Source organism: Dreissena polymorpha, chromosome 13, assembly GCF_020536995.1.
Source record: "Dreissena polymorpha isolate Duluth1 chromosome 13, UMN_Dpol_1.0, whole genome shotgun sequence".
Taxonomy (NCBI): domain Eukaryota; kingdom Metazoa; phylum Mollusca; class Bivalvia; order Myida; family Dreissenidae; genus Dreissena; species Dreissena polymorpha.
Window position 1 is genome coordinate 9,573,651 of NC_068367.1, and position 14,632 is coordinate 9,588,282.

At 37.3% G+C, this 14,632-nt stretch overlaps 1 protein-coding gene across 1 annotated transcript; it reads right to left on the reverse strand.

The window, feature by feature from the left end:
- Positions 1-8,112: 8,112 nt before the first annotated feature.
- Positions 8,113-13,613, reverse strand: LOC127855366 (uncharacterized). Its single transcript, XM_052390871.1, has 2 exons — positions 13,313-13,613; positions 8,113-13,209 (listed from the first exon to the last, which is right to left on the reverse strand). Exons 1-2 carry the CDS (start codon positions 13,611-13,613, stop codon positions 10,073-10,075), a joined length of 3,438 nt encoding a protein of 1,145 aa, XP_052246831.1. The 3' UTR covers positions 8,113-10,072.
- Positions 13,614-14,632: the final 1,019 nt, after the last annotated feature.

Sequence of the window (14,632 nt, forward strand, 5' to 3'; positions counted from 1 at the left end):
CAGGATATCGATTGTCCGAGTCACATAATCCACATTGACACCGTTTAACCATTTTTAATCGTTTTTTAAAGAGGAAAACAAAAGAAACTCGTTGGAATAAAAGTGAACCTAAACATGTAGCTTGTCTAGAAAATGGCGGACAGGTCATTGCTAACGAGTGCGCCCGATTAATCGATCGCTGATTGGTGGATCAATTCTAGTGGGCGGAGCGATCATAGATAAGGCGTCATGTCAATTAAACACCGGCGTCAAAAATGGTCTGTACATGAAGCACCAGTCCCATGTACACACGAATGGACACGGCAGACCCGGATCAAGATCCGGGGCGATCCAAGGACTTTTTTGAATTTTTGTGTGCGTCGACGGCCTTCCAAGACCATCACCCCGGTGACAACATGGTATGCACACGGACTAACCCCTTAAAACACGGACATTACCGGCAGCAGAGGCGTATTTAGGTGGGGGGCTAGGGGGCTAAAGCCCCCCCCCAGCTGGCTGGCTAGATACGATTTTGTTTTAAAAATGAGCCCCTTACAGTTTCAATCCACTTGTGTATTTGCTGTCATATGCCCCTAATTAACCATTAACAGCTGTCAATTTGTGTGATTAGCCCCCTGGCATGTGTACAGACGATCTAACCTTCGCCAGCTTAACTGCAAGCTTCATCGACTGTATGTGATAATCTGCGCTATTTGATTGGCTGAAGGAGATACATTCAACTACTGAAATTCATCGATACATTTAGCTATACATGTAAGTAAATGTTTAAAAATGGCTGCCGCGTGGGACTTGTGAAAAACAATATTTCAATTTGTAGCAATTAAAGAGATTAGACAAACGCCATGGACAATCATCATAAATTTTTCTGTAAGTTTCTTTGATGAATTTAAATAGATAAATGTTTACAAATGGCTGCCGCATTGGACTTGTGAAAACAATATTTCAATTTGTAGCAATTAAAGAGTTTAGACGGCACCCTCAGCAACATCCACCAATGACATCAGTGTGTTTGCTGGACAACTTGTATTGTTTTGTTACAAAATGACATAACATTTGATAAAACTAAATTGAAATAAGGAGTGTTGCTTAAAATGTTATATTTATAATTTGTAAAAAAATTATCAATGACTTTGCCTTATTTGACAGTTTTTGAACCACAAGACTCAACAAGGTATACATAATATGATTACAACCAAGTTTGATAAATATCCACCCATCCAACAGGGTGACCTAGTAGGATATCCAACAAGGTTAAATAGGAGGTCCACCCATCTAACACTGTGTCAGTGTCACACTTGATGTCTGAACTCAAGTTCTTGTTTGTTTTACACGCACTTTTATCATGCAAAATGCTGATTGGATAGCAGGACATTGCATCATTTCAAGGTGCCATTAAAAAAAAAAAATAGCGACGGAAGGGGAGACCCCTCCCGCACCCTCCCCAGTTGAGCCCCCCATCGGACAAATTTCTGGATACGCCTCTGCGCAGCAACACGGCGCCCACACGGACTGTCCCGAACAAACACGGCCGACATACGGAGAGCCCCGGACAAACACGGACCAACACGTCATTTGCATGGACTATCCCGAACCAACACGACAACGACACGGTTAAACATTGCAGCTATACTGACCAAACACGATTTGCCCGGACCGACAAATAATTTATATAAAAGCAAGATGCTTTTCGGGGATTCCATAAATTCTAAAACACTCATTTATCGCCTAGGCGACTCGAGTTCAATATCCGCTCCCGGCAGCATATTAGTTTGGTTGGTTGTCACCATTCCTTACAGGTGGGGTTTCCTTCGGATACTCCGGCTTCCCCCAACAGCTAAAAGCCACCTGATATTATAATCTTTCAGAAAAAGAATAAGCTGGAGTTTGCAGCTATGTTTTTAAAAGATTTCAAAATGTTTGTAAATGAAATAAATTTATCAGGTAGGAGTGCTGGTACACCCCCAGGTCTTCACATAATGTAGCCTCAGGTGCGGAAGGGCCTCGTGAACTCCGCATTGCATACACACACGCAAATGCTGATTACATCATTCTGCAATCGATGTAACATCGTTTTTCGTGTACATTGATAAAACGTCAAAATGCCAGCCAAAATGAAATTCACTGTAAAAGTGGGCCTTCTAGTTTCCTATCGATCGCTACGAGCACCATCCGCTAACGATGAAGACCAGCAGAAACTTAAAGAATCAAGCTCGAGGTCCAGATTAATATCAAGATCGCCATCAGCTTCACAAGTAGATCTTCGCGCATCAGAATCACCCACGGAAACTGACGACAGGAAACATAAAAACAAGACATCCCTCGCTCGTTCAGAGAAACTGGGGGTCGAAAGGGCCGATTGACCCAAGGAAAACCCTATGTTGTACACGAAGACCAAGAGAAGTACAAAAACACGGCAAAGAAGGCATACTTCTGGAATTCAAACGCAACAGAGCTTAATCTGGAGTTTGGGCATATGTTGAAAACATGGTACCGAGTATAAATTTGTATAACCCATCTGATTTTTTTTGTCATCTTTTACTACATAAAGGTATTTTTATCCTGTAATCCCGGATCATCCCGGATGCTGCCAGCGTCCCGTATCTTCGCAGATCGTGTTGGCCTTCCGGAGCCCCAATGGCATTCCCGGACGTTCCATGACCTTAAAGGATCGACACGGAGCTACACGGCGGCTACTCGGCTCACATGCCGGATCGTTCCGGATCAGATCCGTGTTGATCCGGCTTTTATATGGGACTTGGGCTTGAATTAAAATTACCGACAGAACATGTTTGCGCTACACAGTGGTCATATGACTTATACTTTGCTAATTCTGCTGCTGCCAGTGATTATGTGGATGGTGATGATGATGATGATGATGGTGGTGATGATGATGATGATGATGATGATGATGATGATGATGATGATGATGATGATGATGATGATGATGACAAAAATGAAAACGATGCTGCTGATGATGCTGAAAAAAAAGATAACCACACCATAAACTACATCGGTTCTGTGTTCAAGTTCGCGTCTTATTTCAAATGTTATATAACCCGCCTGGGTTATGATGGTAAACCGCGATGCGGGAGCTGCAAATTAATATTTTCATGATCTTTTTGAATTGTTTAAAATAGTTAGGCGACTGTCGGGGCTTATCAGGCGATCGGCTGTTATCTACAAAGGAAGCACACACAGCTAAGCATTGCCAATCATTTTGAGTCTGTAAATTGTCTTTTGTTTTCGGGAGATAAAGATTATCGAAGATGATTGCTATTGCTATCAATGCCTCAATCGCGACCGGTTTAACAAATAATGTTTATTATGTATCCGTATTGAGACGGTAGCAGTTAAAGAAAACGAGGACATACGTAACACCTAGTTTGAAATTTATCCAACAGAGCGTTCTTTTCATTTTGGCGGAGTGGCATTTGCGAAAAACGCACTTTGTGAAAAGCGAGGTCTTTAAGAGTTGAAAGTTTAGTTGGCTTTTTTTATAAAGATGCGGATGACCAACAAACTTGGAATATTATTTATCATATTGGAGGTGAGTTTACCTATAACGAAACTTCGATTTTTGATTACAGGATTGGAATATTTGTGTATGTTTGTGCTAACAGAGACGTACATCTACGTCTCTGGTGCTAAACTATTGCTGATGATGAGATTATAAAGTAAGATGATGGATGTATTAAAATAGTTATTGTTGATAGTGTTAACGAGAATTCCCCAGCTATTGTTGTCCCAGTTGAATAGGATTAATACAATTATATTGTATAAGTATTAAATGCTGTTGTTTATGATGATGATGAGGAGGATTGTGACGCAGATTTTTTTAGTGAATAACTTGCACTTTAAAGTAACTATGTCCGGCAAAACCTGAATTCCTTCTGCAATGTAAAGTTAATAGTTAAATCTTTATGAGCTTTACTTAGACCACATTGTTAAATTAAGCAAATATAATATAATTCAAACTGAGAATTATGAAAGCCGTTAAAAGAAAAAGTCTGAAAAAATATCCATGTTGTTATCCTCTTTATGACTCAAACATGACAGTAGGCGTTGCTGTAACCAACTGCACTGAAATGGTTGCAACCTATAGATATATCAAATAACGGTACTCACAATGTTGACGTTAAAATATAAACATAAAAAGGGGCACCAAATAAACATGTCCCATATTGTAAAATGAGTTATAGTTCGAAATGCATTAACTATTTTCTAATTAAATGTAGCGAGTTGCAACCGTTATTATATGACACTGTTTTTTGTGTGTATATGTTACGTATTTTGTTTATACGGTAAAAATAATGACAGAGCAGGGCTAAGAAATTTCGTGTGTTTTTTTTTTAAGATTAATATATTATATTAATCTTAAAAAAAACACACGAAAATCTTGGCTGTAACATATCTTAGCGTTAGCTTCAACTTCAAGATGAAGAAGGCAAGCAAACTGATACGCTTGAACACAAAGAACTTAATATCATTTTGTTTTCCCCGCATCTGTATTTAACTCGCACGTGTATTGTTTGCATGACTCACTTTTAGTGGCGAACTTGATAACATTATATAATCATTGTTTACTTTTAGTTTATCAACATCGTTCATAAAATCAATCACATCGAATGTTGTTTAGACTCTCAAATTATTTAAATGCTTTCTTAAAAGCTGTTGATTGTTTTTTCAGATAATTTGTATTCTCAACAAAAAATCAAAATGGTTAAACCGCGCATTTAGTACCAACGTGATCCATTCAACAGCTGTTTTACTTTGGGATGTTAGGATAGCGAACCTCTATGCATTAATTTAACGACCAAATTAGAGCCGCGTTGAAAGTTTACATGTAGTTTGATTGTGTGGGCGTTGTCTCGAATTTCCTAATCTTTGGCTGATTACTAGTTGCCGTAATCGCCGAGTTTCTTCTGTATAAAATGTATGTCCTTCAAATTTCGACTATATTCAAATCTGTATGACATTGGAATCGCGATACAATGTTGCGATTTTTATAAAACGTGCAGATATAAATTCTTCTTTAAAGAAATATTTTGAAATAAACACTTTATTGTCTCGGGATATTTGTTAATACTGGCCATTTGTAATTATCTTCTTCAAGTTACTGAGCCTTATGTTACAGCGAATAGGTGCGGAGCTCATTGTAGCTTGACTCGAAATTTTCAGTTTAATACCCGAAATAAGTGCACACAAAACCAAATTGTATACAGGCTACAGAAAGAAACGGAGACAAAGAAGCACAATGTGTCAGTGAATCTAAACGGCCGTATTTGTGTTTAACCCATTCATGCCTAGCGTCCTGAAAAAAGGACATTGCAAACAGCGTAGACCCAGATGAGACGCTGCATAATGCGGCGTCTCATCTGGGTCTGCGCTGTTTGCTTAAATGAATTTCTTTATGAAATATTCTAAATATAGAAATAAATATACTTGACACCCCTAATTTTGGAAATAAATTGATCCAATTTAGAAGGATGGGAGAGTCCACTGGGCATGAATGGGTTAATATTTTTTCGATTATATTCTGAGCAAGAACACGAGCTTATCATGTGGCCATTTGAACACATATAAACGTTATTTAAAATCGTTTATATTTCACGAAAACTTAAGATTGTATATCTAAAACTTTTTGTTTTCAAATATTCTTGAGCATTCAACGTTATTTTTTATGAAGCGAATTCCTTGATGAAAAAAGATACTCTTATAGCGATTATTTGAACAAACACTGAAAAATTGTATACCTTTTGTGAACTAGCCTCTCAAATTGCAATCTGGCTATTAACATAAAACAACAAATACTCATCATTTACACCTTTAATCAAACGCAATATTTAACAAACAAACTGACAATCGATGCAATTAAAAGCCGGCACAATTTAACAATTAAAACAATTACATACATTGGTAACAGTTTGTTAAACAATAACGGTTTTCAATTAATTTCATTTTATCATCAATAATCAAAAGCAATACAAAGGAACAAACCGACAACACAATATATATCATTTTGAACACCTTTATTCAACAACCTTTATTAGCATATAAGCATAATACAATGCTTTTTTGCCACAAAACAGAAAGTTACGCAGTGTGTGTGTTAAACATACATTGATTCAATATTCAATAAGAGAAGTTTACAAAAAACAGTAGTACGTACAGCAGTAATCAATATAATTATATCATCAACTGTAATACGAGGAAAATGTAGAATTATTTTAATTATACAAACATATTCAATGAAAAAATAAAATTAAAAATAACATGGATATGTCCTGTAGAAGTTAACAATTATAACTGATTGTCTATATTATTACGCATTTCATTAGCATTGAAAATATATTTAGCAAGGCTTATTATGTCTCTTTTATTTGCCGACTGCATTAGAAAGTCAAATTTATTGAACGTTGGCCACCTTTGAAAATATGATTTTAAATGTTTCTTTCTAATTTCTCTATATAAAGGACAAACAAGTAGAAAGTGATACTCGTTTTCTATAGCGTGTCCGTTGCAAAACTTACATTTTTTATTTTCGCGTAGTATGTTATTATAACGACCTCTTTCGATTTCTAATCTATGTGACGATAATCGAAATCGTGTAAGTGATGTTTTGTATTTCTTATTTGTTATAAATTCAAGATATGGTTCTAACTCAAAAGTGTTTTTAAATCTACAATAGCTCATGAGTCTAGGGGAATTATTTATTTCACTATACCAGCTTTGTTTGTAATTATCTAATAAACGTTGTTTAATTATATTGTAGATGAACGTTTGATCGGTTTGATTTATGATAGTTGTTTGATCCGCCCATATATTGCTTAACCCAAGCTCGTCAAGAGTGTTTTTTATGTGTGACGCCCAATTTCGATGGTTGTATGTGATATTTTGTTGTGCATCGTTAAATATCACAGAATATATTGTTTTTGTGATACTGTTATCACTTGATTTAAGTATTTTTAACCAATAGCGGAATATTTGTAATTTGCGTATTATGTATAGCGGGTATCGTCCTAATTCTCCGTACATACCAGCTAGATTTGTAGATTTGTTTACTTTTAAGATTTTTCGAAGTATTTTTTCAATCATACCATAGACCTATCAATATAGGTCTTTGATCATACACCCTAGTTAATAGGTGTAATAAAATATGGGGCCGAATGAGCCTGGTCGATTTGGGGCCGAATGAGCTTGGGGCCGAAAAAGCCTGAAATTTCGGACTGGGCCGAAAGAGCTTGGGGCCAAAAGAGCCTGCTACCGTTTCTGACACACACAGAAACGCGATTTTTAACGGGGATTTCGTTAAGTTACACGAATTGGGTACCAAAATTCTGAATTATTTTACATGCACACGTGACATAATACATATTTAATAATGCTTAGTTATTGCTTATATGACATTTCAAGTTTGTGGAATAAATTAATGTTCTATAAAGGGGATCTCGGTAATTCTTGAAGCTTCCACTCGCTCTTGTCAAGACCGCATTGCCGCGTTGGAAATGGTATAAATTTAATTCATCTAACTTATCTTTCTGGATACCAACTGTCAGAGTTGCATTAACCCTTTTTACACCGTTTTTGCAATATTTCATTTCCGTTTTTTAATCCGAACAAAATTAACGAAACTCGTTTAAAAAATGAGATCTAGGCATTCGAGCTCCTAGTGTGGATTAAAAGCGTTTATTGGTGACACCACATGACTGCAAATGTGTAGATACCGTTAATAAGATAATATATCACATGTCACCTTCAAATAACATGTATGATGTCAATTAAGTGCATTACTAACAGAGTAATAAAACACAGCACGAATTAGGCTTCATGCTGGGTTTTATTTCTCTTTAAGTAATGCAGATGAACCTCGCTTATGTATATTAATGACCTAGTAACTGATAAAACTATTTTAAAAAGCGTGAAATATTATGTGATAATCAGATCGATAACATAAACTATTTAAACCTGCTAGTATATCCGATAAAAATATATTATAATCGTCTTTGACAGTGTTGACGTTCAATTGTTCGTGGTGACAACCATTAGCATTTATACATCTCTTACACTTTTCAAGGTCCTAACTATGTTTCAAACAAACAAACAACAACACTGTTGTGCGATTTGCGAGAGACGCATATATTTTGGCCGCATGTGCACAGAGTTTCAAGACAATCTTGATTTTCATAAAGCAGGTACAGTAATACGAAATTACAAGTATAATTGATGCGCATTTTCATCATGCGCATAAATGTATGCTCAGGTAAAATCTGTAGTAAATATTCAGTAAATTGTGTTTAAAATTAAACCGCATTACGATAAAGCATCAACTACAGATTTAACCATATATTCGTCACAAGAATGGTAGCCGCCCACGAACAACTCCCTTTTATGGTGGGTTTATTCCCTACCTAGGAAGAAACGTGGGGCACGTAGCAATGCACTTAGACCATTCTTCAGAATATCGGAATTACGGCCTTTATCCGAGCATATACATAACATAAAAAATAAAATAAAACAATTATGGATATACAATATATACATAAAAATGTACTCATACAAAACATGAATTTGAATTTGATCTTGCCACGTTGACGCCTTCGCTAGAACTGATTTCTATCGCTATTTATTTCTATAAATAGCAATACACAAAACAAACTCGCAAAACCGGTTTGTTTTCTCATGTCCGTCAGGACAAAAGTACTCCGCTATACGATGTAACGCGGAGTACTATAAGTCCTAACTATGTTTCAAACAAACAAACAACAACACTGTTGTGCGATTTGCGAGAGACGCATATAGACATTACAAAGTATAGTGGATAAAATATCAAATTCAAATTCATACATAGTCATACATAATTTCATCCGTTGTACAAACGAATACACAAATTGTAACAAATTACAAGATTAAGGTTTTTGTAACTGATAATCTTTTATCTATAGAATATTGAACATAACCGTCTTTTGCTATGTCCGTTTTCCATCTCCCATGTATCTTAAGACATCTTTCAGAAACGCTCGAAGCGTTTGCCACATTAGTGGCTCCACTAGCTCGCAGTGAGTGCGTACCAATATCAAGTTCGGGACCAACTAGTTTTAATTTTTTAACAATACATTCTCTTGCTCTAGTGTAACTTAATTTTTTATCTTTCTTAATTAAGGAAGATACAGCTTTAGAACGAAAAGCTGGATTAAATAAATACTCATTTGATTCATTAGACAAGTTTGCTAATGACATATATTTTGTTAAAATACCATATGGGCAAGCTGAAGTCGTGCCTTTTGCAATAATAATCTCTAAACCATTCCTATAAATGTCAGTTTTGCTATGGTGCACATTAATAACAAAATGATCTGATTTGAATTGTACGTCATTACAACGAAGCTCACTTATTTCATTCATACGCATAAAACCAGCATATCCTAAAATGATCATAGCTAAATCTCTAACATCAATGACATCAGTAGAATCCTTATACATCAAACATAATGTTTGTATCATTTCTGATGAAAGTACATCTTTCTTGTGAACAGGTTTTGAACACACACGTTTTGAAGCTTCTAATAATTGCTTAACAATGTTATTTTCTGTTGGATCATTTACACCATTCATAGAATGAACCCATTTTATACTGTAGAACACAGATGAAACAACGTTGTTAGATTTTCCGTGATCCATTAATTGAGTCATGTACATTGCCACTGATATGGGTAAGGCTGGCATGGCGACTAATGAATTGTCTTCGCAGTAAGTTTTGAAATGTTCAAAAGAAGAATTATATTTCTTCACCGTATTGTCTGCTCTTGACTGCATCAAATATCCAGCCATTCTGTCCGCCATTTCGTCTCTGTGTTGCCCATGCAAACCTGCGTCCTCTAATCGCTCAGTCAGAGTTCCTCTCAAACCAATACCTGTCAAACATATGTGATATATGCATCAATACATGAATTACGGTATGCATCTTAATGCTATCATATCAAATGATAATCTAGTTTCGCCAAAACAACCGTTATTTCCCTTCCCAGGAATCGTACAATCTCTTCCAATAATGTTACAATCTTTTACAAAATATCTAAATATGCCATCTGACGAAATAAGCATTGGCCAATAAGGCGAACTGACACATTTTTGGGACAACAAGGATGCTTTTTGCTTTCTCCGATATCATCTTATCGATACAGTTCGGAACCAACCTAGGTGGTGGAACTAACCAATTTACATCGTTTCCCCAATATTGTACTAAGGCATCTACTGCCTCTGTTCCTGGAACCCACCATCGGGAATTAAACCTTCTGCATTTATTGTTTGCATGCGATGCAAATCTGTCAACTGAATGTTTACCCCATATGTTATCTAATGCTATAAAATAACATTTATCTATCTGCCAGTCATCTGAATCGAAACATCGACTTAAATAGTCGCTCTTTTCATTATCTGCTCTTGGAATCCATTCCGGACATAATGATATCTTATTTTGATCACAAAACGTATTTAAATCTAAAGCTATGTCATGGATATCCATTTTTCGACTACCATTCAGTAATATAGATTTTACATTTTTATTGTCTGAATACACTTTTATGTACGAATTTTGTAAAGTATTTCCAAAAGTTTTAACAATTCTGTTAACTGCTTCCGCTTCCCGCCAAGTGGAGCTGCGTGATTTTTCTATATCAGACCAAATGCCAATTACTTCTACATCTTTAACCGCATTATCATCAACCTTTATACAAAAAGGATAAATCTCGTCATCTGTGGTTTTACCATATACTCTACAAACCATCTCTGACAACCGTCTATTATCTTTACCGTCCTCTTCTACGGGCTTACCATATTCGCTATGGCTCCTTTGCGGGAGCCATGTATTGCAATCTTTGTCCACTTCCGGGGACCAAATCATACCTTTTTTGCTCACTTCCGGGAGGCATCTTACTGAATCTGTGTCCACTTCCGGGGATAATAACATACCATTTCTGCTCACTTCCGGGAGCAATCTACTAGGCTCTATGTCCACTTCCGGGGACCATAGCATACGCTCTCTGCTCACTTCCGGGAGCAGTCTACTAGGCTCTATGTCCACTTCCGGGGACCATAGCATACGCTCTCTGCTCACTTCCGGGAGCAATCTACTAGGCTCTATGTCCACTTCCGGGGACCATAGCATACGCTCTCTGCTCACTTCCGGGAGCAATCTACTAGGCTCTATGTCCACTTCCGGGGACCATAGCATACGCTCTCTGCTCACTTCCGGGAGCAATCTACTAGTCTCCATGTCCACTTCTGGGGACAATAGCATAATCTTTCTGCTCACTTCCGGGAGCGATAACATACCTTTTATATCCGTATGCAAAGTTTTATCTTGAAAACCAACTTCCGGTGGATACGTGTCTTTACGTAATGTTACAACACAATTTGTTGTCTCATCTTCAGGACTCAGAGACCGTGAGTACATACCTTTACTCTGTTCGTCAAGTGAATACATCAAATTGCTCAAATTTTCTCGTTTATTTCCATGAAAGTCGTAGACTTGAATATCATTTTGTCTATCTACCTGAAAGCTACAACTTTCTATAAAACCTCCATAACCTGTGCTACTTGCATCAGCAAATATATTAAACAAACACACTTGATTGTGTTTGAAATATTTTCCACTGCTGTTTAATTTCCTAGCGTTTTCTTTCCAGAACGTAAGTTCGGAAATAGCTTGCTCTGTCACAATAATGGGAGCTCTCCAACTAGCTCTGGTATTTATGCAATTGAATAAATGCCTTGTTAACAACCTAACTTTATTTCCAACAACACTCTGAAGTGAAATTATCTGCCCTACAATGCTAGCTACGAATCTTACTGGCACTGTTTTTTCTCTCGTTTGATGAATTTGATAGATCATCGAATCAATACTCTTTTCTAGTCTAGCCACTCTGTTTTCAGTAATGAACAACCGATTTGTATGCATATCGAGCACATGCCCTAGCCATTCTACTCTCTGAGAAGGAATCCAATTACATTTATCTTCGACTAATAAAAACCCAAAATCTACCAGGGTATTTCTCGTAAATTCACTGGCACACAATGCTCTCTCATATACTACATTTCCGCCAATACCATCATCCAAAAACATAACTATTTTAAGTCCTTTTGATCTAAGTAATGCTACTACAACTCTAAGCAGTTTAGTAAATATATGACCGGCTGTTTTTATGCCGAATGGAAGCGAGTTAAACACATAATAACACTGTTTGCTATTGTCTTGATAGCTAAAACCTAAATATTTTCTATGTTCCATGAATATATCATTGTGATGATATGCTCCTTTAATATCGAAAGTAAATAAAAAGGAATTTTTCTCAAACAAAGTTTCAGCAACTTTAATGTCTTCAAATTTTACTTTAAACTGGTGCAAGTGTGGATTAATATACCTACAATCTAGAACTAATCGTGGCTTCCCTTTCTTATTAAATGCTACTGTAAGCGGATTAACAATATGTGGAATCTCGTTACATCTTGAAACAATACCTTTGTTTAATAAAGCTTTTATTTCGCTTTCTACAAATACGGAATTTACTCTCGCTGAGTAATTATTTTTCATCTGAGAATGTTCGGGTACAGTTATAAATGGAAGCTTGTACCCACCACTTACTACATCTAAAATATACTTACTATCAGTAGCCTCTTGCCACTTTGCCACGTGTGCCTTCAGTCTACTAACCGGAGAACTTCCGGTATCAATCTCTTTAATAGGATCCTTTAGATCAATTTCTGTGTTTACATGTTTAAGTACGATACCTTTTTCCGACGGAATAGGAACTACCCATTTTATGGATAGCGGTGTCCCAAACATAAAACTACTTATCTTATTGTTAGAGCTGCTTGCTGGACATTCAGCTGCCCCTTTCCAATGCCCCGGCTTGCCACAAGCGAAACACAGCCCTGGGCGTCTCAACGGCTGTCTCATCGACATCCCCTGGGTTGCATTGTTTTGTGCAACCATCGGCTTCCGGTACGGCCCGTTGCGCGCGCCTCGTGATTTTTTCGATTTTTCCGCTTTTAACTTTTTGTTTGCCCGCGCCTCTGCCCTGTACATCCTCTTTTCGTCTTCGGAGTCAGATGCCAGCGGGTTGGACTCGTATTCGCTTACGAACCTCCACCCCAACTCTGATTCGTCAGCTAAACGTATTAGCTTCTGTCGGTGAGCCACCATAGCTTTGACTGCAAATAGATTAATCTCATAAGACTCGTCAAACGATTAAACATAAATATATGTTATGTATATGACGCAATAAAGTAAATAAAATTATTTTCCAATACTGACCTTCCGCGATTTTGTTTCGCGTTTCTTCAATATTTCTATTCGACAACGAACTTTCTACTTCCTCTAATGCCAAATTTACTTTCGCATTATGCTTAAATTGCTCTTCACTTGATTTTCGTTTAAAAGATGGTATACCTGATACAATGTTCGAAATTTGAGTTAACTGAGTAACATTAGTTTTTGAACTTATCTTTTCTACAATGCGTTCCAGGTCATGAAGCATTGCATTCTTATGTTCAGTTAAAGAAGATTTCAACTTTTCATCGACTATTTCGCTGATCAGGTGTATATGTTCCTCCATTTTCGGTGCACGATCTTGCCACGTTGACGCCTTCGCTAGAACTGATTTCTATCGCTATTTATTTCTATAAATAGCAATACACAAAACAAACTCGCAAAACCGGTTTGTTTTCTCATGTCCGTCAGGACAAAAGTACTCCGCTATACGATGTAACGCGGAGTACTATAAATATCTTTTCGGCTTTGGAAACGATATAAATTCAATGTCACCAACTAATCTATCAGGATATCGATTGTCCAAGTCACATAATCCACATTGACACCGTTTAACCATTTTTAATCGTTTTTTTAAAGAGGAAAACAAAAGAAACTCGTTGGAATAAAAGTGAACCTAAACATGTAGCTTGTCTAGAAAATGGCGGACAGGTCGTTGCTAACGAGTGCGCCCGATTAATCGATCGCTGATTGGTGGATCAATTCTAGTGGGCGGAGCGATCATAGATAAGGCGTCATGTCAATTAAACACCGGCGTCAAAAATGGTCTGTACATGAAGCACCAGTCCCATGTACACACGAATGGACACGGCAGACCCGGATCAAGATCCGGGGCGATCCAAGGACTTTTTTGAATTTTTGTGTGCGTCGACGGCCTTCCAAGACCATCACCCCGGTGACAACACGGTATGCACACGGACTAACCCCTTAAAACACGGACATTACCGGCAGCAGAGGCGTATTAGGTGGGGGGCTAGGGGGCTAAAGCCCCCCCCCCCCCAGCTGGCTGGCTAGATACGATTTTGTTTTAAAAATGAGCCCCTTACAGTTTCAATCCACTTGTGTATTTGCTGTCATATGCCCCTAATTAAGCCATAAACAGCTGTCAATTTGTGTGATTAGCCCCCTGGCATGTGTACAGACGATCTAACCTTCGCCAGCTTAACTGCAAGCTTCATCGACTGTATGTGATAATCTGCGCTATTTGATTGGCTGAAGGAGATACATTCAACTACTGAAATTCATCGATACATTTAGCTATACATGTAAGTAAATGTTTAAAAATGGCTGCCGCGTGGGACTTGT